This window comes from Quercus lobata, unplaced genomic scaffold (assembly GCF_001633185.2).
Source record: "Quercus lobata isolate SW786 unplaced genomic scaffold, ValleyOak3.0 Primary Assembly Scq3eQI_49, whole genome shotgun sequence".
NCBI lineage: Eukaryota > Viridiplantae > Streptophyta > Magnoliopsida > Fagales > Fagaceae > Quercus > Quercus lobata.
The window spans coordinates 328,453-349,238 of record NW_022154709.1 but is presented as its reverse complement, the minus strand read 5'-3'; the positions used below and the strand labels follow the sequence as shown (position 1 = coordinate 349,238).

Sequence of the window (20,786 nt, the reverse complement as noted above, 5' to 3'; positions counted from 1 at the left end):
ACTAATTCTTATCACCAGTTTGTCACTCACTATACGTTCATCTTTCTTGACAGGCTCTCCAGGCAACCTATAGGATGGAGGAAGAAGTGCATGACAAGAGTAAGGTGGCCGAGAACGAACGCAAGAGGCGCATAACGGCCTCAAAGACTCTCGAAACTACTGAAAAGGAACTTGCCCAAGTCAAGGATGACTTAACAATGACCACTCGCGAGAGGAATAACGTCTCGGCGGGCCTTGCTAGTGCCCAAAAACAGGCCAAGGACCAGACCAAGCGCGCAATTGAAGCCGAGGACCAGCTGCAAATAGCCAGAACTCTGATCGAGGATTTAAATAAGCAGCTGACCACGGCTCTGCATGAGAAAGGAGTGGCAGAATATGCCCGTGATGAAGCCGTAAGGGCAAAGCAGGAGGCCGAGTTTGCCAGGAATGAGGCGGAGGCTGCCAAGAATACGGCCGAGGACGATGGTTACAACATGGGAGTAGCCGAAACCCAGGCCACCCTTAAGGCGCAGATCCCTGGTGTGTGTAGGTTTTATTGCTCCCAGGTTTGGGAGGAAGCGTTGAAGCGAGCTGGAGTAGATGCCTTGTCTGATTTGTGGAAGGCGGAGAGCATATTCTACCCGGCGGCCATCCGTGAGGCCACTTCGACCAGCCCCACGGCTACGCGTGATCAACCCGAGGAAGAGATCCCTCCGCTGGAAGACTTGCAGGCCAGCGGTTCTTCTAGCAAGGCACCCAAAGAAGGAGAGCTTCAGGATGTGACAGTGATATCCCAGCACACCGATTCTGAGGTACCTACAGAGGTTGCTGAGCCCGTGGTTGGCATTCAGGTGCCTCATACGGAGGAACCCACCACACTTGCGGAGTCGCCACAGGCCACTTCCCTTGCTGTGGCTCCCCAGGGTACCGGTGCTGCTCCTGTTCAGCCTTCCCCAGAAGGGACCATCCTTCCAGGTACCGAAGCTGAATCTGCTCCTATCTCCAAAAATGTTACCGACAAAAAAGTAGAGAAGTAGAAACCTTCATTGGGCTTTTTGTATTCACTTCTATTTGAACGATTAACTTGTTCCTTTTCCTTTCACAAACTTCCTAATTTATTGACGGTTTACAAGCATTTGAACAGGTATATATGAAATTTTGTTTTTCCTTGTTCCCTCTGATTACATCGTTAACCGCCCTCGTTGATGCGCACTATTTGCCTACGAACTCTGTGCTGATTTATTTTGCTATGTACAGATAGCTATGTATGTAATACATTTATCATCATGTTCCCAGAACCCTAATTTACTGGCGCCCACAGAGGCCTTAGATTTACTCCTAACCTTCGTCTCACGAAGATATAAGCACCATTTTTGACGTTACGCATAATAGCTAAAACCTGCTTAGCGCCTAGTCCTCTTTATCCAAGTAGTTGGTTTCCCCATAGGCTTGAGTCCGAGGACCATGTAATGCCTTGGTTCTGTCCAAAACCTAGTTTTCATTACATCCAGGTAGTTGGTTTCCCCTGAGGCTTGAGTCCGGTGGACTATGCAATGCCTTGGTTCTGTCCAAAACCTAGTTTTCATTACATCCGGGTAGTTGGTTTCCCCTGAGGCTTGAGTCCGGTGGACTATGCAATGCCTTGGTTCTGTCCAAAACCTAGTTTTCATTACATCCAGGTAGTTGGTTTCCCCTGAGGCTTGGGTCCGAGGACCATGCAATGCCTTGGTTCTGTCCAAAACCTAGTTTACATTCCAGGTAGTTGGTTTCCCCTGAGGCTTGGTCCGAGGACATGCAATGCCTTGGTTCTGTCCAAAACCTAGTTTTCATTACATCCAGGTAGTTGGTTTCCCCTGAGGCTTGAGTCCGGTGGACTATGCAATGCTTGGTTCTGTCCAAAACTAGTTTTCATTACATCCAGGTAACTATGCAATGCTTGGTTCTGTCCAAAACCTAGTTTCATTAATCCAGGTAGTTGGTTTCCCCTGAGGCATGGTAGTGGTTTGGTTTCAGTCGGTGGACTATGCAATGCCTTGGTTCTGTCCAAAACCTAGTTTTCATTACATCCAGGTAGTTGGTTTCCCCTGAGGCTTGGGTCCGGTGGACTATGCAATGCCTTGGTTCTGTCCAAAACCTAGTTTTCATTACATCCAGGTAGTTGGTTTCCCCTGAGGCTTGGGTCCGAGGACCATGCAATGCCTTAGTTCTGTCCAAAACCTAGTTTTCCCTTTGTATGGGATCTTGGCTTTAGGGGAGTTAGCTCCTCGGCCAAGCCCCTAGAGTTTATCCATACGGTTAACGTTACCAGGTGCCTAGTTTACTCCTTACAGGGGACCTTGGCTTTAAGGGAGTTAGTTCCTCAACCCAGCCCCTAGTCAAGAAACATAGTCCCTAACAGAACTTTATACTAGAACTCTATAACCGACGGTTAGATATAACGAAGAAATTCTATCGACCCACTTCCTATACCAACACACAAGCCATTCCCACAGACGGCGCCAATTGTAAGGACGCGATTCGTGGCGGACCGTAACAGTGTCGGGTTCGCACGTAAAAAGGCCCCTAACAACATCATTTGTAGAGCGTGGGTTTGGAAGGCTAGGCCCTAGTTAACAGGCGGTGGGTTTTCGCGGTGTTCGTACCAGTTTAAGTTTTCCTACACCCCTGGAGTCTTTCTCCTGGAGGTGGGCTGGGAGGCTCAGGTTTCTGGCCATTTTTCCCAACCCCTTTTTAGGCGCACCTTCCTTTTTATTATATAGACCGTTTTGGCTGATCCTGACCCTCCACTTGTAGGTCAGGCAGGAGCTTGTTTCTGTATCCATCCCATCAGCTGTCCTGTCTAACTTTCTATTAGTTGCATGGATCGACGTTCGCACCGCCCAAACGTCTTTTCTCATTAACCAGCTCTGGGTATGAGCAGGTGCATTTACTGAAGGGGGTCGGACGCACTTCCCCTGGTTCGAGTTCACACCCTGCTTCCCTATGGGCCCCATTCCGTTCACATCCCTTTGAGGGGACTGTTTGGGGATTGCCTACACCAAGGTGTTGGTCTTCCTGTTGAAGCTATGGGATGCCGAGGACAGGGTAAGTTCTCAGCCGTTCCCCTTGCTACCTCGGCCACTGAGCATTTGTCCTCGACAAGGTACCTCCTCGGCACGGGCCCTGGGCCCAGATAGAGTTTGGGCCGGACTGCAGAACTCTCGGACCCACAAAAGTCAATCATAGTAAAAGATTATTATAATAATTATCATAATCTCTAAATTTCAAATTCAAAGAAAAATAAAGGGATATACTAACGAATACTCTTAGGATATTGGTTAATAATTTATTTAAAGAAAGTTTTTATGGAAAAAAATAATGTTTTTACAGTTTTTTTTCATTTCTCATAAAAATAGCGTCAAAATTTTCTTAAAATGGATTGTTAACCAATACCCTAAAAGTACTCGTTAGCATGACCCAAAAATAAAAGAGAGAAAAAAAAAATCATATTTTGTTAAAATTTATCATGTATTGTATGCATTATTGACTAGTTAATTTGTTTATTTTGGATAAATAAAACTTTGAAAAGCTCACATTTAAAAAAAAAATATATAGTTGCACTTTTACACAACCTTTTATATATATATATATATATATATATATATATATAACCCAAACCCAACCCTTACGCACCCTACTAATTTCCACAAAAGATGTGTTCTTTGTATAAATGTATTTTTATATATATATATATTAGAGGTATATAAAGATATATTATTAAAAATAATAGTAAATTTGTTTTACTGAAAAAACAGCTTTCTTTTTGTTTTTTTGTTTTTTTGTTTTGTTTTTGTTTTTAGTAGATAGATATTCTCTATTTTTTAACAAGAAAATATATGATGGTGAAAAATACCAAATTTAGAAGATATAATTTATAATTTAGCTTAATTTGATTTTATTGCTAACTTACTAGGTCCATAAAATACAACTGGCCGGAAAACCCGCATTTTCAAGACATGCATATGTCCATCAAGCTATTTCACATTAATATAATAACAAATCAGTTCATACAAAATTGTAACTTGATATTTGTTCATTAAATTAATAAAAAGTAAAAACCAGTAACAAAAGTACAAAACCTTCATAGTTTATTATTTTTAACAGTATTTCACATGAAAAAAGACCTCGGTTTTTCTACTGTCTTTCTGGTGAGCGTGTCATGCGTGCATGTAGGACAAATTGCTCCGAGTATCGTGTGAGGTGTTTTTCAAAATCGCTGGCCGGCTACAAAAAACGGAGAGAAAAGAAAGAATATTGGCCATGCATATTTTCAAACAAACATTGTTTTAGTTCTTCAATGTACTGAAGAAGAAAATGCCATGCATATTTTCAAACGAACATTGTTTTAGTTCTTCAATCATATTTTCAAACAAACATTGTTTTAGTTCTTCAATCATATTTTCAAACGAACATTGTTTTAGTTCTTAAATCATATTTTCAAACAAACATTGTTTTAGTTCTTCAATCATATTTTCAAACGAACATTGTTTTAGTTCTTAAATCATATTTTCAAACAAACATTGTTTTAGTTCTTCAATGTCCTGAAGAAGAAAATGCCATGCATATTTTCAAACAAACATTGTTTTAGTTCTTCAAAGTACTCAAGAGGAAAATGCCATGTGCATTGTTAGCATGGAACCTAGTCCCGATCATCTTGTAATTTGTAGTTTTTTAAAATAAATGTGGGTGAAGATCGAGACAATTTCCACCTTCTCCCTGCATATGCACGTGGGTATCTTTTTTTTATTTTTTATTTTTGAGATGAATGCAAGATACAAAATATTATGTCAGAAATACATGTGAATGAAAATGTGTGTAATATTATTTAAAAACTGAAAATGTATATTTAAAATGCTCTTCCAAATAAGACTAGAGTGAGGCAATTTCCACCTTCTCCCAGCATATGCATGTGGGTATCTTTTCTTTTATCTTTATTTAAGATGAATGCATGTGACTGTGATTATCAAGGTACAAAATATTATATCAGAAAAATTAGTTTTGTTTCTATAACCAATGAAAATTTTTATGCTAAATGAATTGAAGGGTTTTCTTTCTTCCTTGCTCATGTATGAATTTTTTATTTTTTATTTTGGTAAGAATAAGTTAGAAAAAAAAAATTACTAGTATTTAGTAGTATAGAAATTTTAATTACATAAAATTTTTATTTTTCTTGTAGGTCATCAAGAGAAGATCCTATCTAGGATCTTGATCGTGACAACCTTAGCCTTAGGGCATTCCTCCCTTTAAAGTTTCTGTTCAAAGAATTATTAAGGATGGTGAATCTTGGGCATGCTGTTCATTTTGCAATCAATCCTTGACAAGGCTCTGGGAATACCAATAGAAGTGAGTATTGCAAGTCCCAACTCCCCCAATTATATATTCATATACCTTCGTGAGGTTAACCTCAAGTGCACAACTTGGGATCAAATAGGTTTTATCGTAGTTCTTTGCAAATTCTTGAGCCAGGAATGTGTTTTCCCAATTCTCTTTTTCTGAACAGAGAATTACAACATGCTATTGTACACATTGTGATGGCAAAACTGTGGCAAAGAAAGACCCTCAATAATCATGGGGTTTCATTCCATAAAATAGAACCGGCAAACCCAATTCCAATTCACCGACACATCTAATATATAATCATTAGCTAACTCTTGGAATGTAGGTGATCATGATAGAGATATTCTAAGCCAATAACACAGATCACCTTGAAAATTATAACATGATGTATTTCCATTAAATTATTAAAGACTAGTGACAAAACTTTAATAGTTTATTATCTATAACAATATATTTAATTTAAAGACTTCTCTTTTTCTACTTTGGGCGGCTATAAAAAATGGAGAGAAAATAGAAAATGACCAAGGCAACTTTTTCTTTTATTTATTTTTTAAAAATGTTTCTTTCCGTTGGCGTTTAGTTAAGTAGACAATATCATAGGAATGTACATAAGAATATGTCATGCTTAATTTTAAACAAACATAGTTAGCTACCTATGTGGAAAGATTCAACTACTCCGTTTATCTTTGTCTTAAGAATATGTATTGTTAATTTAGAGGAGTCAGGAAAAATATATATTATCTCAACAGAATATAAACCAAAACCACGTTGTATGACTCAATTGTAGATACATACAGTATATGAGTTTAATCTTTTATTATTATTAACCAAGAATCTTAACCTACATATTTTTAAACATACATTGTTTAGTGGACAAGGCAGCACATTGTTAGAAAAAAATACAATCAAATTGGCATGGAATTAAAGCTAACAAAAACTAACACGGAAAATCAGAATTTAGCAGGTGAGAAATAATTAATCTTGATAAGAATAAAAGTATCAGTAACGAGGAAGACTAAGCTTGCTATACAACGTTTGGGAAACCATTCTTGCCCCAAACCCAACCCTTACACACCCATACTAATTACAACGAAAAGATGTGCTCTTTGTATAAATGAAATTTGTAATTTAGCTTAATTTTTGTTTATTATTGCTAATGCTAACTTACTAGATTCATAAAATACTATCGGCAAACCCATTTTCAAGAAATGCTTCTGTCCATCAAGGTATTTCACATTAATAGAAACAAATCAGCTTATACAAAATCGAAACTTGATATTTCTTTAGTAAATTATTTAAAACCCTCAAATTAATGAAAACCAGTAACAAAACCTTAAAAATATTTTACTCCAAATACCTCTCTTTTTCTACGTTTTTTTGGGTCTTTTGTGAGTGTGTGTATGTAGGACAACCTGCTCCGAGTGCTGTGTGACGGGTTTTTTAAAATAGCAAAAAAACATAGAGAAAAGAAAGAATATTGGCCAGGCTTCTCTTTCCTTTTTTATTTTTTATTTTCAATGTTTCAATCAGTTCTTCAATGTAGTCAAGAAGAAAATGCCACGCATATTTTTAAACAAACATTGTTTAGTGGACAGGATTTGTGGGCATAGAAACTAGTCCCGATTATACACAATTTCTTACTAGCTAATAGCTATCATCTAGCAATCAAAAAAATAAAAATAAAAATAAATAATAATAGCTATCATCTGAGCTATCCTTTTTTAATTTACAAATAACCATTCTTCAAATCTTAAATATATTTAAGAAGATTTTAATGCATGTATAAACATAAATATTTGTTTTTCTATTTTTGAGAAATCTATATACATAAATATATACTTAAATCTAGCATCATACTTTAATAAAAAAGGAGAAAAAAAATCTAACATGATACTAATTTTATTTATGAACAAGTTATTATATTTGAACTCTGTTTAACCGTTGATAATAAGCTTAAGTTTGAGCTGCACTCAACAGCTTGATTCATTTCTAATAAAAAGAAAAATAGCTCTATTCATTTAAATGATAAAAGTTTTAATTTCCCATAAAATAAATTTTTTATAAAAGTTTTAACTACAATTATACTTTTGGAATTTAGAAATGTTATTTCACACAATAATTCTAACTGCGCTGACAGGGCACCATCAAACAAAAAAGAGAAAAAGGTTGAAAAAGCAGTCTAAAGTTTTAGAATAAAGAACAACATTTTGTTTGGGCATAATTATTGAGACTACCTGTTCCGCACTTGTTGATGCTACCACCGTTTTAAGCAAGACATTACCACAGCTATCTCTTATCACTTTCATCACTCCACAAACCCATCTACGTACAATTCCTGAAAGAAAGAAAAAACTATGGCGGAAGGAGCTTTGTTCGATCTTGCAGGGAACGTCCTTCAACTGCTGGGCTCTATCATTGTTGAAGAGGTCAAACTGGCCTCTAGTATTGAAACTGAGATTGAAAATCTAACCGACACAGTCACCACAATCCGCGCTGTGCTTCTGGATGCAGAAATGCAGAGTTCTCATAATCATCAGATCAAAGACTGGCTCAGTAAGCTCAAAGATGTCCTCCATGATGCTGATGATTTGCTGGATGATTTCTCCACCCAAGTAATGCGCCGCAAAGTGATGACAAAGAAGGTACGCCTTTTCTCTTCATGTTCAAACCCGCTTGCTTTTAGTCCTAAGATGGGTCATGAAATAAAGGCAATTAGGGAGAAACTAAATGCCATTGCAAAAGATAAGGAGGCTTTTCACTTTAGTCAAAGCTTGGTTGAGCCACGAGTCATGACTAGGGGGGACAGAGAAACTTATTCTTTTGTACTCGAAGATGAAGTTATTGGGAGGGAGGATGATAAGAAAGAGATTATGGAACGTCTTTTTGATGACAATGTTGTAGCGAATATTTCTATCATTCCAATTGTTGGTTTCGGAGGATTGGGCAAGACGACACTGGCTCAATTGGTATACAATGATAAAAATGTCCAAGCAGAATTTGAGATAAAACTTTGGGTTTGTATCTCTGATGTCTTTGATCTACAGCGGATTGTTAAAGAAATTTTAGAACATTTGACAAAAAGGAAGCATGAAGGAAGCATTGAGATGTTGCAAACTCAGCTTCGAGAAGAGCTTAATGGAAAAAAATACTTGATTGTCTTGGATGATTTGTGGAATGAGGAGAGTAATAAATGGCTTCTCTTGAGAAATTTGTTAATGGGTGGTGCAAGGGGAAGTAGGATAATAGTGACCACACGCTCAGAAAATGTAGCGAGGATAATAGGGGCAACTTCATGGCATGCTCTAAGAGGCCTACCTGAAGAAAAGGCTTGGAGTTTGTTTGTGAAAGTAGCATTTGAAAATGGTCAACTGCCAAAGAATGAAGCCTTTGAAAGTTTGGGTAGGGAGATTATGCGGAAGTGTGGTGGGGTACCTCTAGCCATAAGGACGATAGCAAGCTTGCTATGCACCAAAGCTACAGAAAATGAGTGGCGATCCTTCAAAGATTATGAACTCTCAAAAATAACTCAAGAAGAAGAAAATGTTATTTTATCAACGCTTAAGTTGAGTTATAATCATCTACCATCGTACTTAAAGCAATGCTTTGCTTATTGTAGATTGTTTCCAAAAGATTACAAAGTTGATGTAGCAACATTGATTAATCTTTGGGCAACACAAGGTTTTATTAAGTTATCAGATTCAAAGCAACGTGTTGAGGATGTAGGGCGAGAGTACTTTATGGTATTACTTCGAAGATGTTTTTTTCAAGATGTAGAAAAAGATAAATACGACATTATATTATATTGCAAAATGCATGATCTCATGCATGATCTTGCAGCTCTTGTGGCTGGGATGGAGAGTACCATGCTAACTTCGAGTGGGGAGTATAATGGTAAAAAAGTTCGTCATGTATCATTTGATCTTGAAGATTCATCAAGGAAACTTTCAATTTTCAACATTAAAGGAATGAAGATACGAACAATTCTTATAGCTAGTGTAGGGGGGAAATTGAGGAACTTAAATTGCAATGCACTTATTTCAAATCTCAATTATTTACGAACATTAGATTTAAATGAATTAAATCTATGTGTAGTGCCACATTCAATTGGGAAATTAAAACATTTAAGATATCTTGATCTTTCTAAAAATAGTGGTATTAAATTTCTCCCCAATTCCATTACCAGGCTGCTAAATTTACGGACGCTGAAACTCTATGGTTGTCATTCACTTAAAGAGTTACCGCGGGGCCTTAAGAAGTTGGTCAATCTTAGGCATTTAGACGTTAGTGAATGTAGCGAATTGACGCATATGCCCCTTGGACTTGGGCATCTTACTTCTCTTGAGATGCTACCGAATTTCGTCGTGAGGCAAGTGGGTTCCAAGGCTAGGTCTGGTGGTGGGCTAAGTGAATTGAAGGAGCTGAGCAATTTGGGAGGAAATCTACTCATTGAATATTTGGGACATGGAGAAGATGACATGGTGGAATGTAAAGCCACAAATATGAAGCAGAAACAACATCTTCAAGGGTTGGAATTACTGTGGGAACCATACGGGGATGATGGAGAAACTGAATGTTATGATGAAATGTCACTGGAAGGGCTCCAGCCACATCCAAATCTTAAAGCGTTGTATTTGTGGAATTATATGGGTGTGAGAATTCCAAGTTGGGTCTCTTCTCTCACTAATCTTGTTCATTTTGAATTATATGATAATAGGAGATTGCAGCACCTCCCACCGTTAAATCAACTCCCTTTTCTCAAGGTTGTCAGGCTTGTTCGAATGGAAGCACTTGAATACATTTGGATAGATGAAGACAGTGTTAGTAACGTGTTGGGTGCTTCCTCTTCTTCTTCTTCTTCTTCTTCAAAAACACCATTCTTCCCATCCTTATCTTTTCTATATATATCTGAATGCCCAAAACTGAAGGGATGGTGGAGGAATTCAGATGATGATGATAATGAGCCACACCATCTCTTGCTTCCATCATTTCCTCCTTCTCTTTCGCAATTAAGTATCGTCGATTGCCCTAACCTGACTTCCATGCCCCTGATTCCCCCCTCTTTGAAAGAGCCACGTATTGAGGGTTGTCCCCTCTTACGGCTACACGAAGGAAACAGTGAAGATTGTCCCAAATAATTCCAACAAGAAAAAACAATTTATTCAGGTATGCATCTATCTTTTATAATCCCAAATTCAAATTCAACTACTGCTTTTTTTATTTTGAACATTTCTTTTCAATCTTTTTTCTTTTTCTTGTCTATAAACTGTTAATTGAACAAGAAAAATTAGGATAATGTAATCCATCCCTTTTAAAAAAATATATATATATATATATATATATATATTTCTTTTAATTCTAATAATTTATATCTTTGTACCTAAGAGCATGTTGATAATATTATGTGTGTATGGTTGCTTCTTCATTTTTACAGAATCTGAGTCAGAGTCAGCTTCTCCTACTTCAGGTATGCATCTCTCTTCTTCTTGTTGGTGCCTCTTGAGATTTGGGATATTTTGGAGAAGTTGTTAGTTATGTGACTTCTTATGCTGAACCAACTGAGACAAAGAACAAGCTTGGCTTCAAAATTCGGAACCTTTTCAAAAATTGCAATTGTGCAACGGCTCAAGAACTAGAACTCAGTGGTAATCTTTTTGTGCATGGCGCATGATTTCTTCAAATTATTAGGAAAAGAAAATTAAAAATCTTTCATTTGTTCTTTTATTTTTTTTCATTCCTTAAATTAAATGAAAAATATTTGTTTTCTTCCTCACATGTCGAATCGTTGATGTGAAGACTGACTTTGAAGTCAAAGAAGAATGAGAGAATGATTGAATGAGTCTAATTTGTTCATTCATGCACAGATTCAAAGCTAGATTGGATTGAATTTTTACCTATTACTCAATTAAAAATTACCAATTATGGTTTTTCTTTTGGCTTGAATACCAATTAAGATTAGTGGATATTGTCATTTTCCTTACTTTACCCATTTTTATACAATAGGTTGTTACACCAAAAACAACGCCCAAGTTTTAGAACTTTTGGTTTTTCCAATGATTGGTAATTTTGGCACTTCCCTCGCTGCTAAGGCCGTGGCCTTTGGTTCTTGAATTTGGCTGTGGAGTCCGTGTGAAATTGAGGCAGCAAACATGAGTATAGGAGGGAAAGAACATAAAAGTGGAATCTGATTGCATCTTTGACTACTCTAGGTATTTGGTTTTTTTTTTTTTTTTTTTTTTTTTTTTTTTTTTTTTTGGTGCAGAACCGAGCACCAATTTTCTTGCTCTTGTTTGTTATTCTTCATTATGCTTTTTGAGGTTTTGGTGTTTTGAAGAATTTCTCAATCATTTGACTTATAATGCAGAACAAATTAAGGCAAAATTTGTACCCTGTTCTTCAAAGCTTTCTGGTCATGGACTCAATGGTAATCCTCTTTCACATTTTTTTTTTTTTTAAATAAATTTGGAAAATCTCTTTCTGTTTTGTTTTCTTTTTGTATGTTCAGAGGACTCTTGCTGCATATATGATCTTATCATTTTATTATGCTTAGCTTCTTATTGTTCTCCTGCCAAAGAGAAAAGTTCTTTCTTTTGTAGACACTAAACACAATACTATATATATATATATATATATTGTTCTTGTACTGAAAATGTTCTATTTTTGTAGATGCTTCATAACTTCCATTATTTTATAAATGAAAACTGAGCATCCAACTACCTTGTAGGAATTAGCTTATTATGTATGCTTACGGAATTTTTTTTGGGGGCTGTTTTCCCTGTTATATATAAGCTTCTGTATTAAAGTTTGAATTTTTCACCAAAATTTCAAATAGAATTATAGAATACCCTCTTTTTTCTTACTTCTTTACCTACTATTTTATGATGATTTATTAATGCTGAAAGCAGCAACCAAGTTTAGGTTGGTGTTTTATCTATTTCTCTACCTCCTAAAGCTGTAGCCTTTGGTTCTTAACTTTAGGCTGTGCAGCCACTGTCTGAACATTGGACAACATTGAGCACATCCTTTTCTCTAATCACTATGAAGAAGAGGAGCCCTACATGTGGGCCACCACTCACGAGTATGGAGCATTGCATGGTGGATTAATAGAATACATGGAGTTCTTCAGGCCTAAGAGAGGTAGTACGAGTAAGGATGGTTGAGCTGTGATAGGTAAGAGAAGCAGTTTTATTAAATGTCCAATAGATGGAGTAATTTGCTGCAAAGTGATGCAGAGGCAAGCAAATTCTAGCCTTTTAATTATTCGTACCTTATAATCTTTGTCCCAACTTCCAGGAGTCTACATAGGAATTAGGAACCAACATCAACATTCTTCTTGTAGATCATTTAGATGGTGATGTGCCACTCATTTAATAAATTAACGGTTTAATTGGCCGATTCTATATGTTTTTGGGTTTTTGAATATATTTAAGGGTTATTATCCAGTGCTGATCTCACCAAAGGAGGAATAGCTTGATACAGTCCTACTCTTTAGCACTTGCCCTTGATTATACTAACTTTATGCTTCATGTGATTGGCAAGAAAGAGCAAGAATAGTGAAAAATGTTTTGACATCATTTGGTATTTGGTAGACAAAACTACTTGATTTGACTCGACACATTCATTTTAATAAGTAAGCATTTTGTTAAAAAAAAAGCACAAAAAGGGCAAAACCCTAGTACATTGGATGTATACAAGAGAATTAATTTGCTTAATTCAATTATTTGACTTAAATCATTTGGTAATTTCATGTTTCTAAAAAGTGTGATGAATACATTGCGAATTTTTCTTTCTCAAACTATCGGAAACATGAATTGAGGAGGCAATAATGGATCATAAGAGGTGCCCCACATATTCTAACCCGGCCTAGAAGGATCTCACCCCATTAGCTGCACAGGTTCTTAAATTCTTCAACTATACTATTGAACCACCTATCTTGATAAGTTGTGCTCTCTTTCCGTTGTTCTCTTTCAAGAGCTTTCAATTTTGTTGAATTTCTAATCATGTGTTTAGATGATTGTATAGAGGAGTGTGTAGCATAGAAACCAAAAGGATTTTCAATGATGGTTCTACAAAAATCAAGTATAATCTTTCATACTTCCTTGAAGAAGGCAGAAACAATTCACAAGTGCAATGGTGAAATGTCAAATGTTTATTTCTATTTAACAACAAAATCTAATGACAAGAGAGAAAACATCATAATACAATGTCCTCTTATTTTCTTCTTCATTTACTATACTAGTACCATTGTGATTTAATTGTCTTGAATGGTACACTCTTTTTTCTCTTTTTGCCTGTCTTGCCTCCTGACCTTACTCTTACAAACTTTACATTGACTTAAGCAAGAGACTCATCCTTTGCATGAATGTTTACTGGAGTTGTTCACTTATTAAATTGGTGTTGTTTAACTGTTCTTATTTTGGTAAGCATAGTCATAGATTTTCTCTTGAAGCTCTTGTTGATTTATTTCTTTTTTATTTTTTTAGTTGATGACTACTACATTATGTTTAGTTAAGATAGTAAGAGCCTCTATCTTCATTTTGCAGACTATTTGCCTCAATGTCTCAAGGAGAGCCATTGTTTTATGTTAGTGAAGTGGCAAATAGAGGTAAACTATAATATTTTTGACCAAAATGATAAAAGTCTATGGAAATTGGTTAGTATTTAATATGATATTTTAGTTATTGTTTTCTCTACAGATGACTGTTCAAGTAAGCTTGCAATTGGTCTCATAACTCCTTTTTCTATAAGAGGTGAGCCTCCACGTTTCTTTGTGGTAAATTTGACAGTTTCTTTATATTTTAAGTATCTGGATTTTTCAGTTTAGATTTATTTATTTATTATTGGTTTAATGCATAACCATATCTACAGGTATTTGAAGACAGTAACATAGTTCTCTCTCTTTTGTTATTATTTGTTAGGGATGTCAGCCATTATATGGCCATGTAGCTCCCCTTTGAATGGTTATCGAATGGAGACTATGTAACACTAAACAGACGAAGGGGAATTTTTTACATCATTCTTGAATCTAGCTATCACAAAGAAGCTGTAAAAGATCACATAATGATTTGGAATGCTCAGTATTGTCCTTTTGAAGAAGTATTAGTCATCTTCAACAGTTTTGGAAGAGAAAATGAGGACAATTGAGTAGATCTAGTTATTTCATCCGGAATGCTGAATTTGCAATTCTCAACATGTTGAAATCTGTTGTCAGCTAGGCTATCAAATATTTCATTAATTTTTCAAATATCATAAGTCGGGTGGCCAACTTTGTGTTAGGCTTTAGTGGATCCGCTTGTTGTGTTGCAATTATAACTAGGGTGCCCTTTGTGCTTGTATGCCAATTAATGTTTTTAGTGTTTTATTTTTCCTTGTGCGGATAGAAAGCTTTGAAAAAAAATTCTACATGTCTACAAGCTAAAGAATTTTAGCAAATCAGTCATCTTTATCCTTGTGTTGATTTTTATTTTTCAAATTCAGTGAGCTCTGTATCGCACTATTCCTATACATTCCTTTTGAATAGTGTCTTAAATACACAATTATTAGTCATGTGGTTGTGTGTTTACAATGAGTGTGCGGTATAGAAGAGTGTGGCTATTATTACTGTCGCATATTATTTTGAGACATCCAACATAATACATTATCAATAGAAAGAAAAAATTGGGATAATTGATCTTTCCAAAGATCACAGTTATGTAAAATTAATCTTGTACCAGTTAGACTGCAGTGGAACCTACTTTCTCTACTATTGGGAATCACAATGTATCTGGGTTGTCTTGGCAGTATGAGCTTCGAGCAACATAGAAATCAGAGTTTACATCTACGAATTCTAAATAGATAGGTTACACATTGATAATTTGCAATTTGGTACTGGAACTCTTAAAACAATCCAGTGATGATGTGCTACTACTGTACATATTGATAACAGCTAAATAGGCTGTACGCATGGTTGAAATTTGAGGAAATAAATAATCAAAATGGTAAAACAAAGACAAGAAAATAAGAAGGCTTAACAGGTTGACTGTTGAAGATTTTCAACCCAAAAGAAACACCTTGGTAGACTTGAAAGAAAGCAATCAATGCTGCTTGGGTTACCAATGGTCCTGGCCTGGCCCAATATCTGCTGACTCACAAAACTACTTATCCTTACAAACCTTCAAGTGAAATAAGGTTCACCCGCTCCAGTAACGGATATGGGCCAACTCCAATAAACATTTTTTAATAATTTTTTTAAAAATTATGTTTATTTTTTTTAATCATTCTCTTCCTTTTTAGGCTTTTGTTAATGAGGCACTCGATTAGCAGGTTTCAATGAGATTAAGTTCAACTGTGCATATTGAGATCAAATATTTTATTTTAGTAAAGACTGGTTATTTAGAGAACTGATGATATAATAGGGCATTGATTATCAACTAGCAGCTTTGCTATATATGCCTTTCAAGTTGACTCGGTCCATAAAAAAAAAAAAGGGACCTTTCTATGCCTTTGTTTTTTGTATGCAATATTACAATATGATATTGACCTAAACTCAACTTATCTTTAATGGACTAGAGGCTTAGGACTGATTGTCATTATTGTTGCATTGACCCACTAATTTACTTGGGTGGAAGACAGAAAGGCTACTTGTGCGAACTCACTGCATGCTATACTCTTAGTAGTTTTGAAAAAGTAAATTATGTGTCCATCAAGCTTTACTATCTTTTAAGACAGGAAATCTATCTAATTGAGACATAAGACTCTTGTATCAAAAGTTTACGTGTGGATTAGCTTAAATTTCAAAGCTGGATTATGCAAACAAGGCAATAGGATCAAACTTGCACAATGTATGAGAATAAAGCATTAACGGTCCTAAGCATATTTTTTTGCACTGATCTGGTTTGATGTTTGTGTACAAAAGTGTTGTTGGGAGTACTTAAAAATTTTTTTTAATTTATTCTCCTCTAAACGGAAATATAATATAACGTGTATAAGAAATAAAAAAACTCAATAAAATTCGTTAATGAGAAAACATAATAAAGGAAGAGAGCTTTTTTTTTTTTTTTTTTTTTTGAGAGATAATTATAACATACTACTAAACCTCACAGCTCAAATCATTTTCCCCTTAGACCTCCAAGCACTTTGTGTATGGGAAGGTACCAATTCAGCTATAAAGCCTTTGGCGGAAGAGAGCTCTTGAATATGATTTGATGTAACCATAAAAAGTTGGAGATTGATATAGGTAAAAAATTATGCCACCCGTGAACAGTTAGTTCCTAAATATACAATCCACTGTTCACGGGTTGTAAAATTAAAATCTAATTTTTTATTCTCTCTCCCTCTCTTCTGTCTTCTCTGACTATCCCTCTTTTCTATGGCCTTTTTTCTCTGTCTATCTCTCTTTCTTTGTCTCTCCCCTCTTCTCTCTATTTTGATTTCTTTTTTCTCTCTTCTGTGTCTCTTTCTCAGTTGTTTTTGGTTGGGTTGAATTAGTGGTTACTGGGTTTAAAGTGGTGGGTTGTTTCAGTAATTGCTAGGTTCGGATTGGTGGTGGTCGTTTGGGTGTTGGCTAGGTTTCACAGTGGAGATCGGGTTTGGGTTTTTGTTGTCTCTCCCTCTTCAGTCGTTTGGGTTTCAGTTCCGGTGGTAGTTGGTGTTTCAGTGGTGGAGCCGTGGCTTGAATCGGTTGCAGGTGATGGGTATTTTGGCTTGGGTTGAATTGGTGTTGAGATTGGTTGGTGTTAATGGGTATTTTGGCTGATTTTTTCTATGGGTGCTGTTTAGCGAGTTGTTCCATTGCTTGAACATATGCTCCATTCGGTAAATCCCCGATATTTGCTGGTACTTCGCCGATAAGATAGTTTATTCATCAATCTCAACTGTGTAAGTTCCTTCAAATTCGCTAACTCGGAATGAATTGGCCCTGAAATTCGGTTATCAGACAAGTCCAAAGCCTTCAAATTCCCGAAACTTTCCAGTATTTCGCCGGAAATCTAGTTCTTGAATAGCAACAACCCTTTAAGCTTGGTTAAGTTTCCGATTTTGAGTGCAAGAGTGCCCATTTGGGATTTTAGTTTGGTGTTCCAATGGTGGATTTGAGGGTTTGGTTTGGTATTTCAAAAGTGTTTTAGAGGTGATGGTGGTGGTGGTGGTGGTGGTGTTGTTGTTTGGGTGGTTGGTTTGGTTCGGTGGTGCTGTTGTTTTTTTTTTTTTTTTTTGATGAACAGACTAAAACTTTATTCAATAAAATCAAATACAAGAAACATCATGGATGAGGACTTGTTCCAAGAAACAAGGACTTTCCTCCATCCAAGCACAATAGTCAATCAAGCCAAAAGCTTGTTTTGTTAACAAGTGAGTCGGCCTATTGTCTTGTCGTTTAATATGAGAAAAACTCACATTTCTAAACTCATTACATTCAGCTAACATCCCATAAACCGGATTAGAAACAGAAGATGGAGCAGGTGAACATTCCTTAAGAGCCTGAACAATGGTTAATGAATCTCCTTCTAAAACAAACTCTCTGATGCCCACTTCCTTTGCAAAAATAATGCCGGATTCAAATGCCTTTTCTTCAGCTTCAATAGTCCCCAGTGGAGCATGGATTTTCTTGCTCAAACCTGCAATAAAATTCCCTTCATGGTCACGAATTAAAACACCAACACTAGCAGCCTTTTGAGTTGAGAAAATAGCAGCATCCACATTTATCTTGTATGATGGGAAAATAGGAGGAGACCACTTCACATCCACCTATGTTTGTAATTTCAGAAGAGTATTGTTTGCAGCCCAATACTCTTCCAAGTATGATCTACACCAGTCAACTAGTAACAGACCTGACTTCCTCGGCTTGCCGTGAATCACCTCATTTCTATTAGTCCACAAAGCCCAAGCAATAGTGATAGCAAGGCCAGCATCTTCCATAACCCACTGTGCATCCATCAAAATATACCATAGGAACTCAAAGAAAGTTCGAAAAGGAATTAATGACAGTGAGGAGAAGAGAGACGAAGGAATCCATGTGTTTTGAGACTTAGAGCACTCCCAAAACAGGTGAAAGAAAGATTCTGAAGCATTGCCGCACTCCTCACACCCACTGTCAACCATAACCTTTCTACGGACTAGATTTTCTTTTGTAGGTAAGATGTCACGGGCAGCTCTCCAGGCAAAATGTATGACTTTAAGGGGAATTTGAATTGACCACAATCTCTTCCAAAAACGGCATATATTACTCCCATCAGAACAAGAGCCAATCTCCCTATTTGTCTCTAATTATAGAGCCAACTTATAAGCACTTCTTACAGAGAAAAAGCCATTTGAAGTTTCAGCCCATACTTGCCTATCATCAGGCATTCTAACACTCAAGGGAATTCCAGCAATAGCCTCAGCCTCAAAAGGCAGAAAAGTTGTATTCAAAAGGTTCCAATCCCAGCACTTATTATTCACATCAATAAAATCACAAACTCTAGAATCCAATGGAAGCATACCTCTTGGTGTAATTATTTTATGAGTAGAAGAGGTAGGTACCCAGCTATCTTCCCAAACCCGGATCTGCCTGCCATTTCCCACCCTCCAGCAAAGGCCTTTTTGAACAATTCTTTGTGCAACCATAATACTCCTCCAAACATAAGATGGTTTTTTCCCTAAAGAAGCATGAACAAAATCACAGGTAGGAAAATATTTTGCTTTGAAAACTTGATATACAAGAGAATTCTAACCAACTTGAAGCCGCCAACCTTGCTTTGCCAAAAGCGCCAAATTAAAATGTTTCAAGATTTTAAAACCCATCCCCCCACAAGCTTTAGGAATGCACATTTTATCCCAACTCAACCAAGCCATTTTTCTTTCATCCTGTTTTTGTCCCCACCAAAAATTCCTTATCATACTAGTCAATTCATCACAAAGGGAATCAGGAATTTTAAAACAACTCATGGAATAAGTTGGGATAGCCTGAGCCACCGCCTTAATTAGAACCTCCTTTCTTGCCTTAGAAAGCAATTTTTCTTTCCAACCCGCTAACTTCTTTGCTAATTTTTCTTTGATATCATTAAAAGTATTCTTTCTATTCCTACCAACCAAAGAAGGAAGCCCAAGATATTTCTCATGCTGACGAATAATCTGGGCACCAAATCTATTCTTTATTTCTTCTCTAATATCATCCATTGTATTCTGACTGAAAAAAAGAGAAGTTTTAGCCCTATTCAATTGTTGACCTGAAGATTCTTCATATACTTTCAAAACACATTGCAACTCATCACATTCCTCCAGGCTAGCCTTACAAAAAATAAGGCTATCATCTGCAAAAAATAAGTGCGAGATACTAGGACCACCACGGCAAACAGCAACACCCTCCATAAAACCACGCTGCACAGAATTTTTTATTAAAGCAGACAAACCCTCAGCACAAATCAGAAACAAGTATGACGACAAAAGATCTCCTTGACGTAAACCCCTTGATGGAACAATGCAGCCACGAGACTTCCCATTAATTCGAAAGGAATAAGTAACAGAAGAATTGCATTGCATCATAAGACCCCGCCACTTACAATTGAAACCCAACTTCTCCATAATTTTATCCAAGAAAATCAATTCCACCCTATCATAAGCTTTGCTCATGTCTAACTTCAAAGCTAACTCTCCAGCCCTTCCAGTTCTTTTCTGACTTATGTGATGCATAGTCTCAAAAGCCACCAACACATTATCAGTGATGAGTCTACCATGAACAAAGGCACTCTGACTATCTCCAATAATACAAGGCATAATCTTTTTTAGTCTATTCGCTAGCGTCTTGGATGCGAGCTTATAAACAACATTACAAAGACTTATGGGCCTATAATCAGTAATAGGTAACGGGTTCTTAATTTTGGGAATCAAAACAATTTGGGTATCATTAAAATTCGGTGGACAAACACCAGAATTTAGGAAGTCCAAAACTGTTTTAGTGACAACTCGACCAACAGTAGGCCAGAAATGTTGAAAAAATAAAGGAGGCATCCCGTCTGGACCTGGTGCTTTTAAAGGATACATTTGTTTAAGGGCTTTACATACCTCATTCTCTTGAAAATCCCTGGTAAGCCTCTCATTCATGGTTGTGGAAACTTTAGGATGAACAGAGGAAAGAATCTCAGCAAATTCGGTGGGGTTAGCTTACTTGAACAATTCTGAATAGTAGTTGAGCACCACATTCTCTACATCACGCTGATCTTCCACCCATCTATCGTTCGAATCTAGCAGCCCCTCAATGAAATTCTTTTGGAACCGTGTAGAAGCTTTGGAATGAAAAAAACTTGTATTCTTATCTCCAGATTGTAGCCAGCTTAATCTAGACCTTTGATGCCACATAGCTTCTGCCTTATCTCTCCAACAATTCAACTCCACCCTTGTCTCCCTCAAAGAAGCAATAACTTCAGGTGTGGCACTTTGTAGTTCCAGCCATTGTAATTGTTTCTGAAGTCTGGCCAGAT

At 36.6% G+C, this 20,786-nt stretch overlaps 1 protein-coding gene and 1 long non-coding RNA gene across 2 annotated transcripts; both read left to right on the top strand.

The window, feature by feature from the left end:
• Positions 1–7,709: 7,709 nt before the first annotated feature.
• LOC115973018 (putative disease resistance protein RGA4) lies at positions 7,710–9,244 on the top strand. The gene is made up of 2 exons (XM_031093256.1): positions 7,710–9,085; positions 9,193–9,244. The coding sequence occupies exons 1-2, from the start codon at positions 7,710–7,712 to the stop codon at positions 9,242–9,244; spliced, it is 1,428 nt and encodes a 475-aa protein (XP_030949116.1).
• Positions 9,245–9,539: 295 nt separating this feature from the next.
• Positions 9,540–14,641, top strand: LOC115973009. The gene is made up of 8 exons (XR_004087591.1): positions 9,540–10,518; positions 10,787–10,997; positions 11,356–11,561; positions 11,717–11,776; positions 12,331–12,522; positions 13,896–13,957; positions 14,049–14,102; positions 14,271–14,641. It is a non-coding gene; the product is annotated as an uncharacterized LOC115973009 (long non-coding RNA).
• Positions 14,642–20,786: the final 6,145 nt, after the last annotated feature.

Coding starts and splice junctions, on each gene's coding strand:
- LOC115973018 (XM_031093256.1), top strand. CDS start 7,710: ATGGCGGAAGGAGCTTTGTTCGATCTTGCAGGGAACGTCCTTCAACTG. Junction 9,086..9,192: donor GTTGAGGATGTAGGGCGAGA/GTACTTTATGGT, acceptor ATGATCTTGCAG/CTCTTGTGGCTGGGATGGAG.